The 24,841-nt window shown below is 36.4% G+C and overlaps 3 protein-coding genes across 16 annotated transcripts; 1 reads left to right on the forward strand and 2 right to left on the reverse strand.

Annotated features, from left to right (window-relative positions):
* Nucleotides 1-5,252, forward strand: LOC109722477 (tryptophan--tRNA ligase, chloroplastic/mitochondrial). Of its 4 annotated transcripts, none has more exons than XR_002219483.1 (15): nt 1-177; nt 288-401; nt 824-911; nt 1,259-1,300; nt 1,425-1,514; nt 1,624-1,746; nt 2,070-2,141; nt 2,319-2,431; nt 2,526-2,547; nt 2,638-2,703; nt 2,827-2,883; nt 3,177-3,223; nt 4,181-4,262; nt 4,490-4,575; nt 4,802-4,941. XR_002219483.1 is itself a non-coding variant. In XM_020250543.1 (15 exons), the coding sequence occupies exons 1-15, from the start codon at nt 101-103 to the stop codon at nt 4,934-4,936; spliced, it is 1,260 nt and encodes a 419-aa protein (XP_020106132.1). In that variant the 5' UTR covers nt 2-100; the 3' UTR covers nt 4,937-5,252. The 4 variants fall into 4 exon arrangements, 3 of the variants coding, with proteins under 3 accessions (XP_020106132.1, XP_020106130.1, XP_020106131.1); XM_020250543.1 differs by having other exon boundaries at nt 2-204; nt 273-401; nt 4,486-4,575; nt 4,802-5,252; XM_020250541.1 differs by having other exon boundaries at nt 2-177; nt 4,471-4,575; nt 4,802-5,252.
* On the reverse strand, nt 6,409-16,505 carry LOC109722198 (MMS19 nucleotide excision repair protein homolog). 11 transcript variants are annotated; one of them, XM_020250132.1, is made up of 21 exons: nt 16,297-16,505; nt 16,000-16,062; nt 15,855-15,909; nt 15,551-15,648; nt 14,927-15,085; nt 14,758-14,817; nt 13,972-14,160; nt 13,635-13,688; nt 13,111-13,197; nt 12,663-13,023; nt 12,261-12,425; nt 11,603-11,982; nt 11,417-11,490; nt 9,556-10,473; nt 8,935-9,016; nt 8,707-8,818; nt 8,060-8,136; nt 7,611-7,691; nt 7,423-7,502; nt 7,243-7,314; nt 6,409-6,858 (listed from the first exon to the last, which is right to left on the reverse strand). In XM_020250132.1, the coding sequence occupies exons 1-20, from the start codon at nt 16,366-16,368 to the stop codon at nt 7,299-7,301; spliced, it is 3,183 nt and encodes a 1,060-aa protein (XP_020105721.1). In that variant the 5' UTR covers nt 16,369-16,505; the 3' UTR covers nt 6,409-6,858; nt 7,243-7,298. The 11 variants fall into 11 exon arrangements, with proteins under 11 accessions (XP_020105721.1, XP_020105723.1, XP_020105720.1 ...); XM_020250134.1 differs by lacking the exon at nt 12,261-12,425; XM_020250131.1 differs by having other exon boundaries at nt 8,935-9,010; nt 12,261-13,023.
* LOC109722521 (lysM domain receptor-like kinase 3) lies at nt 17,237-23,678 on the reverse strand. The gene is made up of 11 exons (XM_020250612.1): nt 22,823-23,678; nt 21,994-22,068; nt 20,648-20,941; nt 20,321-20,466; nt 20,155-20,244; nt 19,941-20,046; nt 19,531-19,682; nt 19,342-19,439; nt 19,109-19,256; nt 18,172-18,279; nt 17,237-17,697 (listed from the first exon to the last, which is right to left on the reverse strand). Exons 1-11 carry the CDS (start codon nt 23,430-23,432, stop codon nt 17,533-17,535), a joined length of 1,992 nt encoding a protein of 663 aa, XP_020106201.1. The 5' UTR covers nt 23,433-23,678; the 3' UTR covers nt 17,237-17,532.

A 24,841-nucleotide genomic window follows, 5' to 3' on the forward strand; every position in this document is an offset into this window, starting at 1 on the left:
TAATCCATTTCTGCGGCCTCCCTCGAAACACACACAAACACACACACACACACACACACACACACACACACAAAATAAAAAAAGGGGCGAATCCACGGCGATGATGAGTCGTTCGCTTCTCTCCCACTTCCTCGTCCTCTCCAACGCCTCCTCCCCTCGCCTCCACGCTTCGACCTCGTCCGTAACGGGAAAAAAAGAACCCTAACCCCGTTTACTCCCAACTCCTACATTCCTCCGATTCAATCCTCTCACCCGTAATTTTTCTCGCTCCTTTTTAATTCACACAGATTTCGAAGTCGCAATCTCGGAGGAATCGAATCCATTTCCCCGCTCCGATGCAACTGTTCCGTTTCGGCCCCCGAATCGGAGGTTTCCGAGCCCTCATCCACTCCGATCACGAAGTAAGCCTCGTAATGTTTTTGTTCGTTGATTTGATTCATGGAGTAATGCATAATTCCATGTTTTTTGCTTCTAATTTCATTATTCCGCACGCAATGTGCTCGATAATTTGCCCGAGTTAGCTAAAATGTGCTAAATTTCTGACGAATAACCAATTTTAGAGTTATTTCGATGGTAAATTTTATATATATGAGTGCACGGTATTGATTTGGATGCCACATCTTTTCGAGATGAGATAGCCACTGCATCGTTAGCTGCATCATCGCAATGTATGTCATCGATTATATGATTGAAACAGAAATTAAAGTTTGGAAACCGAATTGTGGTAAAATAAAGTTCAGAGATTGATGGTGTAGTTTACCTGATTTTGCCTTTGTCTAACTTCGTAAATTGTCCTCGTGTTTGCACTCATAACCAACAACAGGAAAAGGGTCGTCTCCGGAGTTCAACCGACAGGATCGGTGCACCTTGGAAATTACCTTGGTGCCATTAGGAATTGGGTTTCGCTTCAGGTCATTTCACCTTCCCTAGCTAATGATAACTGTATCTCATAATTGTTACATCTAAATTTAGCGGTTAAGTGGAGCTGAGCTTCATTTCAGAACTGTTGGATATATAAATATTTTTTTTAATGGAGATCAAGATTCATATTGTGGATCGTTAATTTATTTCTATACGTATGTTAGGAAATCATGAAATATTAGGTTGGCAACTCCGTTACAATCGTAAAACTTTTTTGCAGAGCTGTTCAATTCTTATGCAACAGCACACAATAATAGCTAGCGCCTGCGTAACAGAAACAGTCATTGTAGTCACGTAATTGCATTCATGTTGATGTGTGTTTTGTTATTCTTTGCAGAACACGTACGAGACATTTTTCTTCATTGTAGATTTACATGCGGTAAGCTTCATTATATCCGTATTTAATTTTTGTAGTTACATTAGGCAACATAAATCTACTAATGCTAGCGGGTTTTTTTTGGCTGATAATGACATAATCTCGAATCTTACTTTGCTGTGTACAGATCACTTTACCATATGATGCACCACAGCTATCTAAAGCAACAAGAAGCACCGCTGCACTATATCTTGCTTGTGGTGTTGACACTTCGAAGGTCCGAAGCTACAAGTATTATTGTTATTATTTTTCACACTGGAACTGCATGTAGTTTATGATATTTTCCCGTGCTAGGAGAAGTGTACAGTTGCTCTGTTCATTTGCAGGCTTCGGTTTTCGTGCAATCCCACGTTCGTGCCCATGTGGAGCTGATGTGGCTGCTAAGCTCAGCTACCCCTCTTGGTTGGTTGAACAAAATGATTCAGTTCAAAGAGAAATCTCGCAAGGCGGTGCGTCTTCGCTGTACGACTGCTGCTTCACTATCACCTTTCAATTTTTACTTGTTTCTCTCCAATCATGTTTTGCCGTAGTCTCATTTTCATTGTTTTCATTCTACACATTGCAATTTTTTTTTATTGGCAGAAATATTTTGAATCCGTCAATTCAGTTTCTTTATTAGATTCTTGAATTAGTTGCTGCAACAAAGATGACCTATGACTATATTCCATATTTAAGCCATTCAAATAATTACATTCAGACCTGCTGCTTAATCTTGTCCTAAAATTTAGGAAGGGCTTTTTCTTTTTAATTATGGGTTGCATTATGTTCTTAGGGTGATGAAAATGTTGGAGTGGCACTTCTGACTTATCCTGTTCTCATGGCCTCTGACATCCTTCTATATCAGGTAAATTATTCATTTGACTTGAAGCTGTTATCCTGCAAGTTTGTAGAAAGTACGTGTAATATCTTTAGCATCTATGTCCTTGCTATTTTCTGATCAAGTCTAATGTATGCTACATTATTAACTTCTTTCTATTCTGAGCACTTATCATTACTGTTATGGTCATTCATGAATGTGCAGTCCGATTTGGTTCCTGTTGGCGAAGATCAGAAACAACATCTGGAATTAACTCGTGAACTGGCTGAACGAGTGAATTATCTCTACGGTGGAAGGAAGTGGAAGAAAATGGGAGGGTAGGGGAACTTCAACATTTAATTTTAAAATTCTGACTATTCATTTTGTGTTTATTTCTTCTATTAATGTCTTATTGGCTACTTTTTCTTTCAGGAAAGGCGGTGCGCTCTTCAAGGTTTACACATTTTGTGTTAGACCTGCTTTAAATTTTTCTATTTCACTCCAAATTGTTTCCCTTTTTATTATTAGTGATCCTCTTATATAGGTTCCCGAAGCTCTTATTCCACCTACTGGCGCTCGAGTTATGTCCCTGACTGATGGTCTCTCTAAGGTACCTGATTATATGCACTATCCCTTTTTTCCATAAATTTTTGTTTAAAGCAAATTTTTACCCCACAGTATCCTGAATGAAATGCATGCCTTTACATAACATTTGTTGGTTATTGTTTGATAGATGTCCAAATCTGCTCCATCAGATCAGTCACGGATTAATCTCCTTGACCCAAAAGATGTAAGTCAGAGAGTATAGATATTCTATTTGTTAAAGGTAATGCAAAAGCCTAGTGCAAAAGGTGCCTGGAATGTTCTGTAAACCTAGCAATTTGTTTGGAAATTTTGCTTATTTTAATTACACTAAATGTGTCAAAATATTAGTTTACATTGTATAGTAATTGTAGGAGGTTAGATTCTATCTATGAATCATGCTGTTGTTGACTCTATGCCATATTTTTCTATTCAGTTGTTGGTTCATCTCCATTTCATTTTTCTTGTTGTTGCTACAATAACATTATTTGTCTTTGTTAGGTGATTGCAAACAAGATCAAACGCTGCAAAACTGACTCGTTTCCAGGGTTTGTAACGAAATTATCTTGCTTCTCATTTTTGTTGGACTTCTTTTGTTGTTTAATATTGTATATACTTTTATATTGTAAATTTGGAGAGTTCTCATCTAATTTTATATGAGGCCTGAGACTGCTTTAAGTTGTTTCTCCGTACATCTAAACAGGTTTATAATTGTTTATTTTGACTTGGGACCTATAACTCCAGATTTTAGTTGTCCACTTGGATACTTTTGACTTGGGACCTATAACTCCTTGATTTTAGCTGTCCACATCTTGTATCTGAGCTGATAGACATCAATGGTGCATGTTCTTGCCTTTTAGTTTCTCAGAGCACTCATAAGTTGGCACTTATACAAGAGGCCAAGAGGTTAACATTTAGTTATCATTAGCATATCCACAAATATGTACCAATTAACTTCTGAGTCAATACTTTCTATGCATGAAATGCGTTCAGATATCACTTATAACTTGCTTTATGCATGTGGTGCAGTTTCAATTCCACTGGAAGCCACTAAAAGGGTATAGTGAAAAATATGGTAGGACATTTTAATTAAGGGTGGTACTCAAGGAACAGCCAAAGAGATAGATGTATGGAGCTGAATCAACTGACACTCAATTAAACTGCGAAAAGGAATTCATGTTATATTGTTATAATAATGAATTATACATTCTCCTTTCCAATTATGATCTCCTGAAAGTTTGCCAGCATACCAAAATTCTGTGGCTACAGATAGATAGTGGTTTATTATTATTATTATTATTATAAGTTTTATGGTTTTTATACTCATGTTTTACTTTATGCCAGTTTCTTTTTTATCTCTGCCTTCCTCTGCAACCTAAACCTTAATTTAACTGTCAATGAAAAGATTGTTAAAAAATTATAAAGTAAGTTTTGGATTCTGTCACTCTGTTTTTTTACTTTCCTTCTTTTAACGTTAATATATTGAAACCTTTGCTGTTGTCCAGCTTGGAATTAGACAATCCAGGGAGACCTGAATGCAACAACCTTCTTTCAATATACCAGCTTGTTACTGGAAAGACAAAGGAGGTAATGATATCCGAAAAAATAGTCTACCGAGGTTATGCCTTGTTCACTTCAACCTTTCCTTTCTCCCTCCAAATTAAGCAGTCTTTCATGCAGTGAGCGCGCTTTCTTCTGTTATTTCATTGATTAGAACTGGCTATATATTTACATGTTAGTTATTTTTTTTAGTTCGTTTTGCTGAAACTGTATACTTCCATAAATCTACATGAAGCGGTTCTTTGTCCAGGAAGTTGCTCTTGAGTGTCAAGATATGAACTGGGGAACATTCAAAACAGTCCTTACAGATGCCCTGATTGAGCATTTGCATCCAATTCAGGTTACAGACATTGCAGAACTTTCTTTTATTTATTTGTTTATTTTCTTTTTACAAATCGTATCAGTAAATTTCCTGCCTAAACCCATTCATTTTAATAAATAACCTGTATGAGAGGATGCTTAAACATATGTTTTAATATTTTTTTTTATTTTAATCAGAGTGCCAACTAGATTTAGTTGCAAATTGAGATTTTAATCATTTCATAAATAATTTATATCTGTTTCAGGTCCGCTATGACGAGATCACCTCTGATCCTGTTTACTTGGATAATGTTCTGTCAGAAGGCGCTAGAAAAGCAGCTGACATAGCCGACACCACTCTTCGCAATGTCTACCAGGCAATGGGGTTCTTGCGGAGATAGTTTAATTACGGACAAAAGGGAAATTACTCATAATGAAATTCAAGTTGGAGCCATTTTAAGTTACTCAATTTAGAGGAAGCAAGTTTTGAATCATCTGCATTTCTTTACCAAGGAAACGTCGGTCTCTTCATTTCTTGAATTGAGGATATCGTTCATCGGACATTGAGGTACTGCTCGTCAGGTGTTACTCTTCTTTCAATCTTTTCATTCATCTGAATTTTGACTGTTGTTACCAATTGTAAAATGGTGTATGAATAATTATAGTTATCAACTTTCTTATTCATTAAAAAACTGCCTGTTCAGTATTCCATAGAAATTAGTGCATTTCCGATCGTGATTTGCTGAGGGTACCTATTGAGATGTTCCACATATCAAAGAAGTGGCAATTGTGTCTGTGCTTTGCATTTGTTCTTGCCGGATTAGTTCTAGTGATTGTATGGCCTCCCGAATGTTAGCCCTGACACAGCTTACTTTGGGTTTGTGTTGCATAATTGTCAACTTTTTCCCATTTTTCCTCAGCATGTCATTCACGGGCCCCTTGCGTTTTGGTTACAAAAAAAAAAAAAATTTCGGAGATCCGAAGTATCGGGCTATAGTACAGGCCATTCGAAACGGATTCTCCAACTTTTTTTTTTTTTTTTCAAATACTGAGTATTCAGATGTTTTATTTACATTTAATAGCGGACTTTTTTCGAAAATAACCCTGTGAAAGTTCGTATTTGGCAAACTAACCCCGTGAAATTTTTATTTGTAAAACTAACCCTTTTTTCGCCACGTGGGCGCCACGTCAGGGATTCCTCAAAAAGACGGTGAATCGTTCACCGTCTTTGTAATTTTTGTTTAAAAGCGGTGAATGGTTCACCGTCTTTAGAAGACGGTAAACCATTCACCGCCTTTAGTGCAAAATTCTTCTTTCCGCCCTTTTCTCTTTCCACCCTCTCAAGTCCGCCTCGAGAAGACGGGGAACGATTCACCGTCTTATCAAGAACACCATATTATGGATGGATTTGGAAAGATTTGCGCAGTGTAGGAATTTGTACTAAAGACGGTGAACCATTCACCGCCTTCACAACAAATATCAAAAACGGTGAACGATTCACCGTCTTTTTGAGGAATTCCTGACGTGGCGCCCACGTGGCGAGAGGAGGGTTAGTTTCACAAATAAAAATTTCACAGAATTAATTTGGCAAATACAAAATTTTACAGAGTTATTTTCGAAAAAAGTCCTTTAATAGCTCTTACTTTCAAGCGAACAAAATTGTAATAACAAATGACCAACAGCTAATAAAACTATTAAATTTAATAATTTTTTTCATTTAATTTATTAAAAATTTTAAATAACAAAGAAAACATAAAAATTGAATTCAGAAAAATCTATTTCGAAAAGCCGTTGGGTTCCTGCAAAGTTGTAGCGCATACGTACACACAGGGTATCTAACTCCGGCCCTTTTCAGATACATTATACGTTGGGACGCCGCATAAGATTTCATCATCCTTTCTTGTTAATAATAATAATAATAATTCCACCGTACCACAACCATGATATACACATGAGTAACTCTGCTACGCAACAGCTACGAGCTACTAGATTACGCCATAATAATATACAAAGATCCTTGGGAACGCGGGGCCAGCTTTTACTTCCCCACATCTACAACTACTGAATTTAGGGAAACAAAAATTCCGGACGAATGAATGTACACAAGGAGAATATGAAAGGTACAGCTTACACTGCTATAATATAATCATCACGCCATGTCTTAAATGATAGATAGAATGTGGAATAATGATGTAGAGATTAACCAATTAGTACGTGCCGTTCTTCTGTTTCTACCATTAACACTTCGTACACAAGCTATTTACGTCAACAGCTGTAGCCCTTGCTTCGCCGATAAGCACTGATTCGAAAGATGATTGTGCTCCTTCCAAAGAGAAGTCCGTCAGATTCATGAGTAACTCTGATAAATTAAGCCCTGATCCTAGAGAAACATGTCTATATGATGATTTGTTTTAAGAACCTATATGATGATTTGTTTTAAGAACACCACCAGCTGCAATAGATACATAGTTTGAAGATTAAATGTCGAGAAGCAATCCTTCAAAAGAAGGCGGTGAAGGATTTGAAAAATATGATTAGATATTAATTGATGTACGGACATTTTTAATGTTTGAAAGCCAACAAGCAGATAAAATCATAAAGATCCAAGACGACTTCCTATCTTTCTAGTATTGAAAAGACCCTCACTAACACTTCTCGCAATTGGCTGGGAGAAAAACTTTCAGAAAGATGTAATTGAGAAACTAACCTGCTGTAACTCTTCACAGACCTGCCGCTCCTATGGCCTCAATAATTGAGGCTTCTTTAAGCAATTGATGCCCTGTGGCAAAAAGAGAATCGTGGTTTTAAGTTGAAGCGTGACTAGCGGGTTTTAAAACACAATTTATTGGCTACAAAAGTATTAAATGATGGTAGAATAATTCCAGACCATGCTTGTCGACATCTGACAGCCTCTTGACGAACGGCCCATTTCTTATCGTCTAGAGCCTTGGTTACAGCACGTAATACCTAAAAAAGGAAAAAGAATAAAAATCACAGATGCATACCCACTAAGGGCACGTAGCAGTATATTGGAGGCAGAAGCCAAAATTCGATTATAGAACGATCCGAACCAACCTGCAGTCGCATGGGATAAATTCTTGAGTGAGGAAGCCCTGACATTGCTACAAGACATTGAAGTGCCGTCTCCCGAACAAGCTAAAATAGAAGTAAAGTTTGTCAAATTCATCCAAGATATTGGACGGAAGGGTACTCGAGAAAGTAAAGTTAATATAGGAAGTAAGAAAATGTGATAAATTCAATCAGCAATAGAAGAAATTCTGTGACAAGCAGTTCTAGAAGTTCATAAAAGAAACAAACAGTAAGTAGCAATAGAATCCAAAATCATGCTGAGTGGATGACTGTTACTGGCAATGGGTGATCGCAATCGAGCTTTAAGAACAAGTGCAAAAAGAGACGTAAAAGAAAAGTAGATTGCCTAATTAAGAGGAAAAGAGACTATCAGAAACTAACGATCGATACTATCAATAGTATGTAATACATGAAATCCAAGGGCAAGAAGATACCATCATATGAGGGTACAAAACAAGTTTGGCGAGGAGGTTGATGACAAGATGAATGTTCTCTGTGATGTGTTCTTTTCCTGCATTTACCAAGCAAAAGTCAAATTAGGATCAAACAACTGAGTGAAAGTAGCACCAAAGATCAGTAACTATTCGATAACTGATTCTTTGCTATTCGACTCAAAAATGATAGCATCCGCTGCTTTGCACTTGACATCAGTACACAAGCAGAACTCTCTTTTCTAGCGAATAACAACTTGATTTAATTGATTTGAAAGGCAAGTAAAACAAACAATTATCATCTGACTGTTTTTTTCGAAAAAAAAAAGGTATATTGCAGCAAATGAGCTTTACTGGTTAATATAGGTGACCATAACATTTATGCTAATCTTCACTTACTACCTAGTAGCTTAAACAAAAATTAAGAACTTTTCTCTCCGGCCATGTTGGCATAAACAGAACCTTCTAGTGCAACCGACACGAGCGTCCACAGATACAAATGCTTCTCAAGGACCCTAAACCTCCAAAAGCAGCCAAAATCTTATGTCTTTTAAAATATCATAGAACACTGATCTGACTAACATTTCCAAATTGTTTCCAACCAGCAATTAATTATTTGTAGTAATACAACCATGTTCAAAGGATCTCACCATTTTTATCCATCAGGATTCCAGATAAGACCAGCAACAAACTATAAATCAGATCTTTGTTCTGAGTGTTGAGACTCAGAATACCTAAGCAATCCACCAGTGTAGGTACAATCTGCAGAAGGAAATAGGTCAACAAACTTCAAATTATATGAATAAGCAGACGAAATAGCAAAAACTATAGAGTACAAAGATAATTCTTCCAGAAAAGCCATGTTATGAGAAACAAACCTTATGGGATTCGGCGACAACAGCAGCTAGTGGAGTATTTGATATAAGATGCCCAAAAGCTCTATAAAGTACAGTTCTGTAACTAAATGAAAGTTTTCCCGATCAGTTTTGGTTGTTTGTCAAAATAATGTACCAAGAAACAATCAGACCCATAGAAATGATACAGGCTTCTTTATGCAAATGTGAAAAATGTGCCTTACCTTTAAGTACAAACAAGCAGTTATAATCTTCGTCACAGATTAAACCATAATAATCAACGTAGAGAAAGATTAGGATTCTTGTATAAACAAAGAAATATTTCTGAATGTAAATGTCAAAACATGAAAGGAAATTCCAAACATTAATCCAGATTGTTTACTACTTAAATTACTCCACTAAATAGTGCTGATTGCTACCCATTCAATACACCCATCACCCCGTTTTCCTCCCATCCTCTGATCCTCCATTTTATTCCCACCCTCAAATGATAAGCATCAGTTCTTTCCATAAAATTTCCACCATGTTGAGACAGAGTTACACAGTGAGAGAGAAAACATGCGAATCAACAACCATACGAAGTAGGGAAAAACTTATAAACAGATGCAACAAAATACTAGATACTCTGGGATTACTGATGTGTACTTTGTGTTCATTGTAGCATATTCCTTGACTGAAGAGAGAAGAACAGGTATCAAGCTTGAAAAGAAGCGCTGTTTATAAAGTGGCTTGGTTGTAGCATGGAACTGCTTACTCAAGCAAACATCTGAATCACTCATTATGAGTTGGAACGCATCTGCTGCAGATGTTGCAAGAAGAGAGCGGGCATCCAGTTCTTTTTGGTTCAACTGCATGATCTCACTGTTTTGACTTGAAAGTAAGCACTTTAAAAAAAACATTGTTATTTCCTTCACCTTTTCATGTCCTCTCATAAGCAAACCCTTGCCAACCCATGCCAGCCCAGCAATTGCATTTATTTTGGAATCATTAGAAGAATAGAAATTTGCCAAAAAGCTGCTGCTACTTAAAACTGTGAAACACTTCTCAAGAACAAGGTCAATCGCTTGATCGAATGTATACACACTAGAAAGTTCTGATATGTTACCATTTGAAGGCCACTTGTTCAGAATAGAAGCCAATGCCTGAGCTGCTGGTAACTGTCCCTCGAGGAGGAATACTATAAACATATTCAAGAGTATATCCACATCTGGCAAAGTCGTCTGTGGACGAAGTGCTATTACCACTGATGCAAAGAGAGAAACAAGCCAGTTATGTATCGAAAAACCAGGGGAGATCCGTAACTCTTCTAACTTGGATGACGGAGAGAATGGTTGCAGCGGAAGACATTTTACTGCTGATACTATAGTATAAGCTCTCTTAACAATTAAGCTTTGTTGTTCTTCACTACAGCTAGCAACTAAAAGCTTCATTGTCATCATTAATGAATCAAGAAGACCCTGAACTTTTATTTCATTCTTTGAAGCTACTAAACTCTCCATCTGCTCCCAAAGTCGGATAGCAAATAGCACCAGAACTTCATCGAAGTCCTGCAGAGTGCAGAACCTGATACAGGGAAAGAAGAGGTTAATCAAAAAGTTCTTGAGAGAATTATCAAGGATTGTTAAATCCATAGTAGCTGGAAGTCTTTTATTTAGGTCCAATGCTTTTCTTAGAGAAAGTAAACATACACATGAATCTTGATGTAGAATCGGATGCAAATAGGATTGATTCGCTTAGGTTTTAATTATTTTTTCTAATTTTCAGAATTATTTTGTTTGTTAATTTGTTTTAGTTGTTTTTAAAGGTTTTTTTAGAATTTATCATATGGAAATAAATCTCTAAAAATTAGGGATATGGTTTAGATTTTTTAGATATACTGGAATTGGAAAAAGATCACTAAAATTTTAGAATTTGAATTAGATTAGGATTACGTTTGGAAGGTTATAAATATAGCCTATAATTTATATAATTGAGAGACGAGTTATGATGGAATAAAATTTGGGTTTGTGTTTTGATTGCGGTCATGGTATCTTCTTTCCCTCCTCTTCTTTGCCGTGTGCGTCGGCAAGATTCTTCTTAAGAGGTTCTATCTTTCTCTTCTTCTTCTTTTCTCCTTTCATCTATTTCTCTTCTATCCTTCTTTTAAATTTGCTTTTCTCTATTATTGGCTACTTTATTCGATTTTCTCTTTTTATAAAAAAAAAGTACAAAAAAAATTTGTTAGAACCTTTTCTTAGAGCCGTACTACTTTTTTAATTTTTTCCTTTTTTTAAAATTCCAAAAATTAATTTAAAAATTCATTAATTCTTTTATAAATTAAAAAAACTAAAAAAATAAAATAAAATTTTAGAAAATTCTAAATTTGGTTTTCAATTAATTTTGGGCTCATCATTTGCAAGATAGATTAGGACTTTCCTAATTTGTCCTGCATCAAATCTTTTTCCCTCTTCTATTCTTCTTTGTAATTGAAAAATGAGGATAAACACGGGCATGAAAGTGGCCATACCGTGGAAGCAACTTACAGGAGTAACACTCAAGCAGACAAATTGCAGTCTCAGCAGATTCTGTTCTTCCATCAACCTAAATGTGTACATAGTGAAGAAATCAAAACATTATTTGTGCACTACACTAAATATTCGAGGTAATAAACTTTTTGATAAACTATTGAAATAATTTTAACTCTGAAACGTACACAAGCCTTGGATATGTGGAAAACAATAGCTTCTTCAAGTGCTTTAAGTACTCTTGACATAGGATCCAGCGCAATTGCACCAATTTCAGAAACCACATCTAGTTTTAGGGAAAGAGGCAGGGCGGTATCATCAACTTGAAGCAGAGAAATAGCCCTTTCAACAACAGTCCTACTGTAAATTGTTCCTTTCGCAGAATCATGAATATCTTCAATAGATGAACCAATTTGTCCTAATGTCTTCAGTGACAAATTCCACAGATAGACATCATCATACTTGCACGTAACTACTGATATGAGCATCAATAGAATATCGTGATAAACACTTTCTGATATTGGAGAGTAGTGTTCGGGAAATGTTGCAAGTGTCTGCAGAACCTTCACTAAAAGTAATTCCAAAAAAAGGGAAAAGAAACATCATGTCAGATTTTTAGAGCATTACCCCTTAAGGATTATTTGAAGAATAAAAGGATCATGCAGAAACCATCAATAAGAACCAACTAAGATGGAATATAACCAATAAGCTAGTTTGTGTTTTACTAAGCAAAACTTTTGAATGGACAAAAAGTCTATTTACAATATGCTGATAGTGATCTCCAGTGTTGAAATCAAGTCCTGAAAGGGGGGAAGGAAAGGAAAAAAGGGATAGTAAAAACTTTACTGCTGTAAAGAATGGATTCTTGCTGAATCTTTGAATGTGTAACTGCTTGCTGAATCTGTGAATTTGCAGCTTCATTGCATGTAGTCACCAATGATCCAGCAAAATAACTTAAAGAGTCAGAAAATCTTTTGAGCACATGCCACCAGGTGTCCTGCTCTAGAATATCTTGAGAGAACACCAAAGAATCCAAAGTCAGTTCTTTACAAGCTGAAAGGATATCATTGCACAGATATAGTGCTGCATTATTTACTCTACCAGGAAAATTTACATTGTTCATTTCGATACTATAAGATGCACCACTCCTAGAAACTCCCAAGAAGTCCAACAAGCAAGGAAAATATTTTTGAAACACTCTGGTGCAGAAATATGTGGACGACTTTGATATAGTAGAGAAGATACTACCAAGGGCATTTAGTTGACCATGAATATCAACTGAAGTACCGACAGAATATCCTTCATTCAAGACAAAACCAAATCTTTTTACAACATCCTCATCTTCCAAAATCAAATTAATGAAAACATCTTTATCTGGAGAAGTTAGGCACAGCATGGCAGTTTGCAGACAACTGAGAGCTTCTTTTCCTATTTGGTGTTCCACCCTTTCTGTATCTTGAGATGATTCAGTAGTTAATACCAAAGGTCTCTGTGGTGGAAAACTGAAAATCACATCTTTTAGATTCAACCATATAGCCTTAGAATGCTTCAACATTCTATCAGCTCCATAGCAGCGGAGGCAATTGGTAAGATATTTCAAAGAATCAAGCTGTAAAGTCAAGTCATCAAATAAATATTATCCCAGTAATACGGCTAGTTAAAAAAAAATGATGAACCATAAAATGATATCTAAAACCTTCGCTGATTGAAGAGACGACGAAAGTTTGTCAAGGAGCAGAGGGATGGCAAATGGCTCAAAATTTGGAGTAGAACAGAATGCGTTCTGCAGTACATAATCAGATAAAGAGCTATATAAAATGATGATAATTGATTAGTAAGCAGCAAGCTCAAATTTGTAGTAATCACAAAACAATCCAACTAAGATTGTATCGAAGAATTAGGAATTTAAAATGGAGCAAGTATATTGTTCATGCAAACTCTCTTAGGTAAATTTCAAGTGCTTATATCAATTATGAACTCATAGAAATAACATGTTATAAGAGCAACACGCGGATGACTGTTTCTGATAGAATAGAGAAACACAGATCACCAAGTTTGCCTCAAATCTTTCTTTCAGGTTAGTTATGGTATTTCATTTCAAGCGAAATATGATTATTAACTATTTCGTCCTTATGTTGTCATACTCTTTCCTTCATGGGTGAGGACAAGTATTAATAATCAAAGATGCGTAAATAATTGCAATAAGTAAATGAGGCGCACCATTAATGCCCTAGAAAGGTCATCTCTTGTAGCATGCAACTCATCACCTCCTCCCTGAACAATGGCAAAAGGATATAATTATGAAAAATATCAGTCAACAATAGATAGGATGATATATGCATTCAACCTATACATGTGACTAAATAGATAAAGTAACCATGCATTGCAACTTTGCAAGCAAATAGGTCATACATAAGTGCAATCAGAAATGCAAGCAAAGTTTCTCAGAAATGCAAGCAAAACTTCTCATGTAAAGACTGGAACACAGAATAATATGCTGATAAAAAAACACAGTAAAGAAAGAAAAAAAGAATGTCGCAGAATCTGCTAAACTTACATGTGTGAAATAGACAGGAAAGTATTTGCTCAAAATCTCAAAAATATCACCCGCGAAGCGTGTAACTAAATCAGATGGATCTGGAAATAACCGGATTACAATTTCCACTAGTTGAAAAGAAAGCATCAAGCAATCAGGATCTTTTTCTTCATCAACTGCTTCACATATCCCATAAAGAAGCTCATCACCCTTCACCAAAAAAAGTGAATTTTCTATAATAAAAGTGTACAGAAGAACTGAAAAATGCACGCAATAAGTTGCTATTGATAATAAACATCAATCAACAACCACATAACAGAGAACCACTAGTGAATTTGCTATCGGAAGAAAAGATCAGGAGCAGACAGCCTAGAGTCCCATCAAACTCGAAAGCTTTTCTAGAAAATATAACTGCCAATGTTCAATAATAAAAATAATAACCATAATAGGTGGATAGTTTCCATCATTAGATTAATAATATAACTAGCCTAGCAAAAGAGGAAGATGCAAATCTTCCTATTCCAAATAGATCTTTTAATTCCACATCAACTAGAATAAAAAGTTTGTTAAATTAAAATTCAGAAATACAAGAATTTGTTTACAACCTAATGTAAAGAAAGCCCATGTTTCAAAAGGATAAGTGGTTTTGGTAAGAAAACTAATGTCAACCATATAACAAAAATAATATGTCAATTTACAGCAGTTACAAGACTTGCGCATGTACCAAAATATGTGATTCATCCTGCATTTCACCAAAATGCAAAACAGCTCACTGTGGAAAGTGTAAAACTGAAACAGGTATAATACCAGTACTACTACTGCATCAGGATACTCCTCCAATAGGCAATGAAGTACTTCAAAACTTAGCTGAAGAAAATATGGATAAATGTTAGATAATATTGTTCACAATAAATAATATGTCTACAACATAAAACTTAATAGGCATCTTTGCACCAAAATAGTTTCTGTAGTTAACCTTACGGTCGTTCACTGTCAAAGACTGCACTTGAACATACATAAAGAAAGACTGAGCAAGTTTTCTAGCATTGCTGATTGCAATAGTGCCAAGGCTTCCTTTTCTGCGCAAAAGAGCCAAGCAACCGACTAATGCTCCACGCAAAGCTTGCCAATCTGACTGATATTAAACGAAATGATAATTAACCAATCGATAAGAATGCAGTAACACAAGAACACAAGAAGTAACACATGTAGAATATAGATACAGCTAAGAAAGTAAGCACACTCAATATAAGGATATCTTGTAATGATTATTCAGCCATGAATTCTAGGTGCATTTTAATTTATTTGTATGCTAAAGAAAGGCTGCTTATCACTAGGCAACTGTATATTCACAATGCAATGTAGGACCAGAAAGCTCTGACTACTAATGAATGGTTGCCCAGGTAGAGGTTTCTACTAATAGCGAGTTGCTGTTTGACTACAGAAACAGGACGGCAATAAAAAATTCCGGCTGTGTAACAGCTAAAAGATATTACCTGTTTTTACTATTTAAGGTCCAAAAGAAATAGTTCCAGCTAAACTAAAAATTTATAATGAAAATAGGAAAATAAAAGGCCAGATACACAGATTCAAAACTTACCAGCCTCGATGTGAAGAATTCTGCCAAGCAACTCACGGAGACGCTGTCTAATGGCTTTGATGTAATACGAGCAAGAACTTCTGCTAGAAATAGAATACCTGTTGAAACCATGAAACCGGTTGACTTGAAGAAGTTATGCTTTTGAAAACGAGCAGAAAGTTACTGCATACCCTCTACAACAATCTAATGCTATTTTAACTCATTCAATTGTGACATGATTGTGAAAGAGGCATATTATAACCCTCGGCATAGCCATATCATGCAATAATGATGAAACAACTTATATATCATGCAATAATGATACCTCTTGATCGGATAACGTGGTCGGAGGTGGTTAGATACATCTCCATCTCTTTTACCTACAGTAAACAAAAAGATACCCAGTGATTCTTCAATTCCACATCAAATTTTACACTGTTATGTGAGCAATTGAGCATTTGTTGACCCACCAAGTCTAAAAGGGATAAAAGGTCGTTATTCACCAGCTTCGTAGTCGCCTCAATACTAGCAACCTGTTTACACAAACGATTCAAAGATAGAAAAAGTGCATCAGAGCAACAACACTGCGTAGTGTGAAGATAAACAAACCCTAGTACCAAATTGCTCAATTCAAACTCCAAAAATGTCTGAACCAAATCCGATTATACATGAATTCGTCGCTCCACTATATCATTTTGAAACTACACGAAGAAGAAAAGCTAAGAAATTGGAGAAAAAGAGGAGCGGCGGAGGAGAGAGCACGCGACATGTTCGCTCGGAGGGCGAGAAGTGTCGACGAAGGCCTCGACGTGGGGTGTCCAAGAGCTCGGATTCGCCATGGGAGCTGGGGACGGGAGGAGGAGAGAGGCGATGGGCCGTTAGGGGTTAGGGTTTTTCCGAAGGGGCGAACGAGCGAGCAAGGGTTTTAGAAACCGACCACCTACCAGGTCGAGAGGGGAAACTGATGCCGCGAAAACCAAGAGGGCACTTTTAAAGCTTTGCGGCCTTTGCCCCTATAATAGTCTAGTGAGTAGGAGAAGTTTCTCCGTGGACCGAGTTCACCAAGTTTTTTGAAAATTGCTCTCAACATAATGATTTGGGCTACTATACTCTTATTAATGAGATAAAGTGTAAATTTTTGAAAGATAAAGAAAGAAAATTAAAAGCAGGTATTGACAAAAATATTTTTTGTAATTTAACCTTCTTAGAATTTAACATTTCCTATCATTCTTAGAACTACCTCTCTGATATTCCTGAGATTATTTGTGAATTTTTTTTATAAATAATCCTATCAATTTTTATAATTATAAAAATAAATTTTTTAAAAAAAATAATTATAAAAATAACCTCTAATATATCAAATTGAGTTTTTTAAAAAATAAATAATATACGCGGTGAATGAGACACCATATTTAAATGCGATGAATCATTTATCATTTTCATAACTTCTAATATTATTAGGACCGCAAAATTTTAACGAATACAGTAAATTATTCACTGTTTTTACTAATATTTTTTTTCCTCTCTACCATAAGTCTATATTTACAAATTAAAATTTGGTAAGTCTAATTTTTAAATAAAAATTTGGAAGATAACTACTCTACTAAAATCTCCGTTATGTGTTCCACCGACGGGATAACAAACTATCTAATTTCCGAAGTAACTCAAATCATATACAAATAGAGCAATCAGATGGTAACGATTAACTTGTACACTCACAGCAACAGCTGGCCAAATGGATGGCTTACTAATTTAACAATACATAGTACAGATGTTTCGCAAAGAAACAGAATTTTACATGCCATACTAAGCCAACAAAAGTAAGTCTCATATGTATATATTACGTGAAAAAGAATACGCGATTCTAGAGAAAAATTTTCCACTCAAAATACAGAAGAAATGAGACAGCAAGCCAACGGTAAATAACATATGTACTTCAAAAGGATTAACAAACGGCAATGAAGAAAAGCCACATAAATAGTAGTACAGGAATCAGCTCTGCATCACCTTCCTTGCACAAGGCCGCTGAAAATTTGGCTGTTTCCGGCAAGCGCCGCTTCCCACTCCACAGAGGACAAGAGTATCTGGGATAGGGATATTACCACCTGCTTCATATCGGGCCGGAGGATAGGATCTTCGTCCACACATTGCTTCGCCAACATGGCCACCTAAGTAACAGAAAATTCCACTCAAAAGGAGAAGAAATGCGTGTCTCCAAATACGAAATAATCATCAATTACTGATCATTCGCCTGAGCCGTGCTGGTTTTATACAATTGATACACATTATTCATCAGTAAAGGTAACTGGGTGATTGTTGATATTCATTACCAGGACTCCCACCCTGGATCAACCATCTAAATCTACCAGTGTCCCAGATATTTTGAATAAAAGATTTAGAAAGCCAATAAACCATTGTAGCAAGCAAGAACATCTGCGACCATACAAATTAAAACCGGCCCTTTTTCGGACCAGGTTTCGTGCCCTGATCCTATTATCTTCTAGGCAGGGCCAGTATGAAAATTGAGGCCTGGTTGCAATTTGCAGCCCCTACAAGCGTCAAATTTGACATAATTTTGCCGCTTTGCTTTTTTCTTTCTTTCCAATTTAAGCATGCATTACTATACAGAGAAAAGTATTCACCTTAAATACACAGTCATGTGGATATAAGTCCATCAAGTTAGGATCAATGCACTCTTTCAAGCTGGCCATAGACATTGAATTTGGGGAGTTTCTTAGTGCAGTCAACATCTGCGGCATCCAAGCAGCAGAGAGGTCGCAAAAGATTTAGTTAAACAAATGACAATATTCAAAAAAAATGATTGTGTTATGAAGAAAAAGAAAAGCATGGGCATAAGCTAAGGCGCCCAGAATAGAGACATATATTTTAACTACATATATTCGTTGTTGGTGATGGCAGCAAGTACTTTTAGAGAGTAATTTCAATCACAACTTTTTGGAGGGTGCTTGAGCAAGCACAATGGAGAATATTGTAGTTTCATATCTCAGTACGGTATGGTATCACTGAGGCAATATGGCTAAATATATGCTAATGGTAGAACTAGTAGTACAAAGAGTTGACCATCATCTATAGTATTGCCCTAGTTTAGTATTTTTCAATCAGTAAATAATTGAAAGCACACAGAAAGCAGGTTTTCAAGAAATGATGTGAACAGAAACTTTTGATGGCCCTGACGTTGGGTTCATACTCCTTAGAAAAGCATAAAGCATGAGACAGGAATAATGCATGAGAGTTTTCAGGACAACACAGAAATATTAAAAATAAGGAGGACAAATAAGTGAATTCATGATATTTCGATTAGCAAAGGGAAAAAATTGAAGAACAGATTTACTGCAACCAGAGATCAGGCATGAAAAGTCAACTAAATTATGCAAGTTAATAGTGGTGTATAATTAAGTAATATACATTAAAATTTCGATGAGAAAGAGAGAGAAAGAAGCAAACAGGATGTATAAACACAAATAGCTTAGCTCTGATGGTTTTTGAAGAGTCTTTAATTGCATGATACCGAACACCAGATATTGCTATCTTAAGATCTATTGGTACAGGTAAACTTACAATTGATGCTAATGAACGTCTTTCAGTATGTGTTAAGATCCTTCCTTCAGTCCTCGTAATTGCTTCTTTTCCAGATATTAGCTCAAAAAGCACAACACCAAATGCATAGACATCACTTTTTGTAGTTGCCAGGCCATCACGCAAATACCTATAGAAACTCAAATCAGTAAAGTGATGAAAGAAGCATAATGCTGGAAGATGATTTACTAAATCAATGCCCCTAATATACTTACTCTGGAGCCAAATAGCCAAAAGTACCCACAACTTTTGTAGCGGAAGCTTCTCCTTCACCAGCTTTTGCAACAAGCTTTGCAAGCCCAAAATCAGATATCTGCATGAACAAACAGTTAACATCAAGCAAAGAAATATATAATTATCAGTGAAGCAAAGTTGCAGAAGTCAACAATTTGCATTATTAAAACCTTGGCTCTTAAAGAACTATCAAGGAGGATGTTGCTTGTTTTGATGTCTCTATGCACATAATGATTCTTTGTGTGCTCATGAATATACTCAAGACCTCTAGCAGCATCTAATGCTATTTGCACCCTAGAGATCCAAGATAACGATGTATTGCCTGAGAAAAAGAGGACAAAAAGAAGAAATGTTAGATAGTAAATAGAAGCCATCATATATATTGCAGAAAATAAAATATTGGTATAAATAAATAGGACAAGGTCTTGAGTCCTGAATACATGTTACCAAGTGAAATGTACTTCATCAAAATAAGTAATAACAGAAGAAAGAGAAACCTAATCATAAATAATTAATCAGAAAACATCAATGCTTTTTCCTAGGTAAGTAGAATAATAATGCTTTCACTGACAAGACTCACCCTTATTTAGTGGATCGTGGAGATGATTTTTGAGTGAACCTTTTTGAGCATACTCATAAACAAGGAAGAGCTCATCATCACTCGCTGCATAGCCAATCAATTCTACCTTGACAAATTTCAGGTCGAAGAAAAAAGGTTAGAAATATAAGAAACCCACTATAACTGAAGTTTGAAGAAATAACCACACATATGAGTGAGTCTAGAGAGCTTGTACCAGACTTGCATGATGAACCTTGCAAAGAACTTTCATTTCGGCTGTAAATTCCTTAGTTTTGGTAGCAGTCATTCTCTTTATCGCTACCTCCTAAAATCATCACGTCATTTATTAGGCACCAGCTTATATAAATTTGCTTCACAAAAGGCCCACTGACAGTACGAACCTGGTCTCGAAGAACTCCATAATAAACAGAGCCATATGTCCCATGACCAAGTAGATTTGAATCAGAAAATGAATTGGTTGAATAAAAAACCTCTTCATGTGTAAATACGATAGGCTTCTCCATATCAAATGCTTCAGCTACCATGCCTGTACAAAATATATGCAAATTTTTTATATAATGGAAAATTAAACAAACTAAAGATCAAGTCAGTTGGTACTGTGATTCCTGCTCAAGTTTTGTGCTTGACATTACTGTGCATTTTATATTTTCATATTAACGATATTTAGAACAACTAAACAGCAGTACTCATCAGCCTTTAATACAAACCTTTTGGAATATTGATATGGTGGTTGCCTGCATCCCCATCTGATGGATTTGTATTTCCAAATTTACAGCAGAAGTATCTCCCAGAGCCACAGAAGCTGCTACTTTTAAGGATATGAAATTTATGAGAGATAGGTTGATCATGATCCTTCATGTGATTGCTTGAACGTCTGGAGTGAGAATTTAAGAATTTGAATGAAATGACTGAAAGGAGAGCTACAACAATTAGAGCAAGAGCGATTCCCATGCTACCAATAACCCATCCATAAGGAAATTTTGCAGGATGTTCTGGTTTATCTGCATATATAACAATAGTACTAAGCAACAATCCATCTAATTTCGGAATAGCATCGCTTCTGAATGAGAAAAAAATAGGATAACAAATAAATTAATTTACATATTGCAATAACCCCTAATACCAACATCTGTTTTTAATGTTACTATTAAAAAATGTAAGTACCCTTAGACCACTTTACATCTTGGTATAAACATTGCTGAAACAATGTTACACAACCAATCAATAAATGTTAAAGTAGAAACATATGAACTGTTTACAAAGAAATAATGGGTCTAACTGCACTTCACTCAGGTAGTCCGACTGTTTGCCAAAGCACATTAGCAATTTCATGTGCAAGAGGAAAATTAGAGGTAACTAGTCAACAAGGGAATTTACATTGATTACACATTTACACCACTCATGGAGAGATAATAAAAGCAGAGGGAATAAAAAAATGCATCAGCAGAGATAATCTTACAAGCCTCATTCATTGCCCAATTTCTTTTGAGATGGCAACGACGGTAGAAAAGAAACAGTTCATCGTCAAGAAAAACTACAACGGTCAAAATGCTGTGAGGTGAAACAGAAACTGATCCAAGACATTATAGCAACAAGCATCTAGTACCCTCAGGACATTAGCATTCGGGTTCTTGACTCTCGTCTCCACCATCTGCTACACCGATCCCCTCACGACCCAAACAAGCAGTATTGAATCTCAGTTAACATGTTGCCTCTCCAAAATAATCTAGGCGGTATCGCATTAGCAAACAAACTCAAGAACCTCCTTCCAACGTTCAATATCCAACTTACTATCTAATGTATATTATTTACTTAGTACTAAACAGCCCCATGAGGGATGGACATTCCCAGATCTTTCAAGCTATACAAAAAGTCAACCATCAACAATATCAACAAATTATCCGACACCATTGCAAAGCTAGATAGTAGCAAGTCCATATTGGGGAAGCGTCAAAGCAAGCAGTATTCTGCAATATGTAATTGGCGAGAAACTTCATCTAAGCGTTCAAAGACTGCATTAAATGCAAAGTAAAAGAAAATAATCAATTCATACCGAAGATTGTGTTAGGGGAAGGCAAAGGTGCAGGAGCTGGAGCAGGAGACATTCCTAAATAAGGCTCTCCGGGGACTGCCAAAAAAATAATAATAAATAACGATTTAAGATAAATTTCATGACTAAAACAAGAAGCTGAAGATTTATAATAGAATGGTGGAGAAAAGCATGACCAGAACATTCTGACGAGAAGGTTAACCATATACTGGAAACTCTATTCATATTAATTTGATACATTTTCATTAGAAAGCTAAGTATTTCGGAAAAAAAAAAAAGAAGAACAAAAGAGAGAGAGGGTTGCATTTAGTCAATTTAAGAGCTGGTTAAACCCTTAATAGAAGTAGCGCTACGGTCCCGAGAAGCTGATAGTTGACTAAATCAGTTTTAAGTCAATTACTTCCCCAGTGGACCTCTTTTCCTCGATCATCTACGGGCCTGTGAATATCAAATCCAATTAAAATGCAGTTTTCGTCAACTTCGACAACTAGACCAACCTTTTGCTATAAAGCGAATTCTGAGACGCAAAATCAATATCTACGCTATGATATACTCCAATAATTCATACCCTCTGAACACATCATAAACAGATCCGCCCCATAATTAAAGACGTAGTCTTCCACCAGGTATACCCAAACCTACTGAATAAGCTCAACTATCATAACAGCTTAAATTACAAAAAATAACAATTAACTTAAATCACTGTGCCGTGATCTATAAAATCCATTTTTACTAAACAAAAACAAGTAATTCAATTAGAATTTTTTTTTAAAAAAAGGAATCATATCCTTCACAAACAAAGAGAGATCGCCGTAGTGTAAACAGGACTCACCGGAATTGAGCGGAATGTAGTAAACCTGGCCCGCGACCGCATCATCGGGCCCCGCCAACCCGTTCGCCGTCTCTATACTATCCATGCTCACCCCGAACCTGCTCGAGAGCGACTCCACGGTGTCGCCCTCCTCCATGGCGTAGCTCATGAGGTAGTTCCAGAGCCCGCTGGAGCAGCCGCAGAAGAGGTGGAGCGCGACGACGGCGCCGGCGCGCGCCCCCGCCCCCGACCCCCTGGTCGAGTTGGGCAGGAAAGCGAGCGCCCCGTACGCCGCCGCGACGATCGGAGCCGCGGGCTCCCCCACCTCGGCGACGGGGACGGTGAGGGTGGTGTTGGTGAGGTACTTCTTCGAGTAGAGGCAGGAGCAGTTCTTGCGCACGAACACGTAGCCGGGGCTGCTGATCGCGTCCGCGGTGACGTCCTCGGCGAGCACGTCGAACATGCTCTCGATCCTCGCCAGGGTTACGTTCAGATCCACCTTGAAGGCGATGAAGGAGGTGCAGAGGCGCCCCGTGTCGGAGCAATTGAGCGGCGGCGTCGTAGCCGATCGTGAAGAAACCAAGTTTAGAGCTAAAATCGCGATCGAGAGAGCGATCTGAAGCATCTCCATGAAAAATCGATCAAAAAATCCGGAAAAAATGGGACAAAATGGGGAAAATTTCGGAGAAATCCGATCGGAAGAGCGATCTGATGAGGGTTTGAGAGGGATTCGAGGAGGATTCGGGGAAATGGGGGGAGGGAGAAGGGACTTTACGGTGGAGAAGAGTACGGGAGAAAGCAAAGGGACACTGAGCTCATAGCGTGGGAGTTGGTTATCTCTCACAGTAGAGAGAGAGAGAGAGAGTTACAAAGTAAGGGAGTAAACGAGATCGAAGCTCGAGGAAAATGGGCGCGGAGATTATTACGGATTGTGCTTTTCCTAAAACAGCCCTGTTTTTTGAGGATATTACGGACATGCCCCGGGGGTAAATTGAGAATTGGACTAAACCTTCTAATATCAATGAGGAAATATATATATATAGTAGGGCTACTGTGCTATTAGGACTACAGTAGTTTTTGTGCTCCTAAGTTCCTAACCGTCCATCAATTTTTATGAATGATTAGGATGAGAGAAAAAAAATTGGTGAGAAATTTAAAAAGAAGAGAAATTAAGAAACTCAATTTCTCTCCAATTTCTTTTCTTCCTTTCACCCTAACCACTCATCAAATTTGATAAACGATTAGAAACTTAGGAGCATAAGAGCTGCTGTGCTCCTAATAGCACAGTAGCCTTACTCTATAAATATATATATATATCTATTCTTTACAAATATGCCACCACAAAATTTTTTTTTTATCTTATTTAATTTGTTCCAAATATAATAAGAAATTTAAATATAGTTGTAAATTTGTTTAATTTTAATACTCGAGCGAATCATATAAAAGTTTTATGATTTTTATCAACTATTTTTACTTTTCGTTAACTACTTATTATAATTAATTTAAAAAATTCTTAATCAAAACTCAAATTTTAAATTAGAATATTTATTTTGAAATTTAGTGATATATTTTAATATTTTCTTTCAATCGAAAATTCAGTTATTATTTTTTTATAAATTTTTTATAAAGCAAGTAGAATAAATTTGTTAAGATTATGACTTATCTATTTCATACAAAAGAGTTTTTAAAAATTATTGTAACTATACTGATTCTTTCTATACTTGCATGCCTCTAATCAACACAAAAAATAAAATAATTATAATTTATTTTATTTAATGGAAAATTTACTTTAAATAACTATTGTGCGCCTAAATTTATTTTAGCTAGGGCTTTGCTCCGCATCTAAAAGTGAATTAAATGGAGGGCAATTTGGTAATTTCACAGTGGGTGATGCACTTAATTAAGTAATTAGTTTACTAATTGTCTACAGGAAATTAAGTACGCGCTTTGAAGTTTATAAATAAAGAAAAGCTTTTGTGAATGAAGGACAGCGCGAATTACGAGCTCTGTCCATAAGGAATTATTGCCTGCACCTGGTGC

This window comes from Ananas comosus, linkage group 16, assembly GCF_001540865.1.
Source record: "Ananas comosus cultivar F153 linkage group 16, ASM154086v1, whole genome shotgun sequence".
In the NCBI taxonomy this organism is placed as follows: Eukaryota; Viridiplantae; Streptophyta; class Magnoliopsida; order Poales; family Bromeliaceae; genus Ananas; species Ananas comosus.

Excerpts from the sequence above, each read along its gene's own strand:
- LOC109722198 (XM_020250130.1), bottom strand. The coding sequence starts at position 16,368 with ATGGCGAATCCGAGCTCTTGGACACCCCACGTCGAGGCCTTCGTCGAC. Across the intron at positions 11,983-12,260 it reads AGAATCCATTCTTTACAGCA|TGAAGGTTCTGCAGACACTT; the intron begins GTAAAGTTTTTA and ends AATTACTTTTAG. Across the intron at positions 7,503-7,610 it reads TTTATCCCATGCGACTGCAG|GTATTACGTGCTGTAACCAA; the intron begins GTTGGTTCGGAT and ends TTCCTTTTTTAG.
- LOC109722521 (XM_020250612.1), bottom strand. The coding sequence starts at position 23,432 with ATGGAGATGCTTCAGATCGCTCTCTCGATCGCGATTTTAGCTCTAAAC. Across the intron at positions 22,069-22,822 it reads CTACATTCCGCTCAATTCCG|TCCCCGGAGAGCCTTATTTA; the intron begins GTGAGTCCTGTT and ends TTTTTTTGGCAG. Across the intron at positions 19,257-19,341 it reads TTTGGCTATTTGGCTCCAGA|GTATTTGCGTGATGGCCTGG; the intron begins GTAAGTATATTA and ends GAGTTTCTATAG.
- LOC109722477 (XM_020250543.1), top strand. The coding sequence starts at position 101 with ATGATGAGTCGTTCGCTTCTCTCCCACTTCCTCGTCCTCTCCAACGCC. Across the intron at positions 2,142-2,318 it reads CTGACATCCTTCTATATCAG|TCCGATTTGGTTCCTGTTGG; the intron begins GTAAATTATTCA and ends ATGAATGTGCAG. Across the intron at positions 2,884-3,176 it reads ATCTCCTTGACCCAAAAGAT|GTGATTGCAAACAAGATCAA; the intron begins GTAAGTCAGAGA and ends TGTCTTTGTTAG.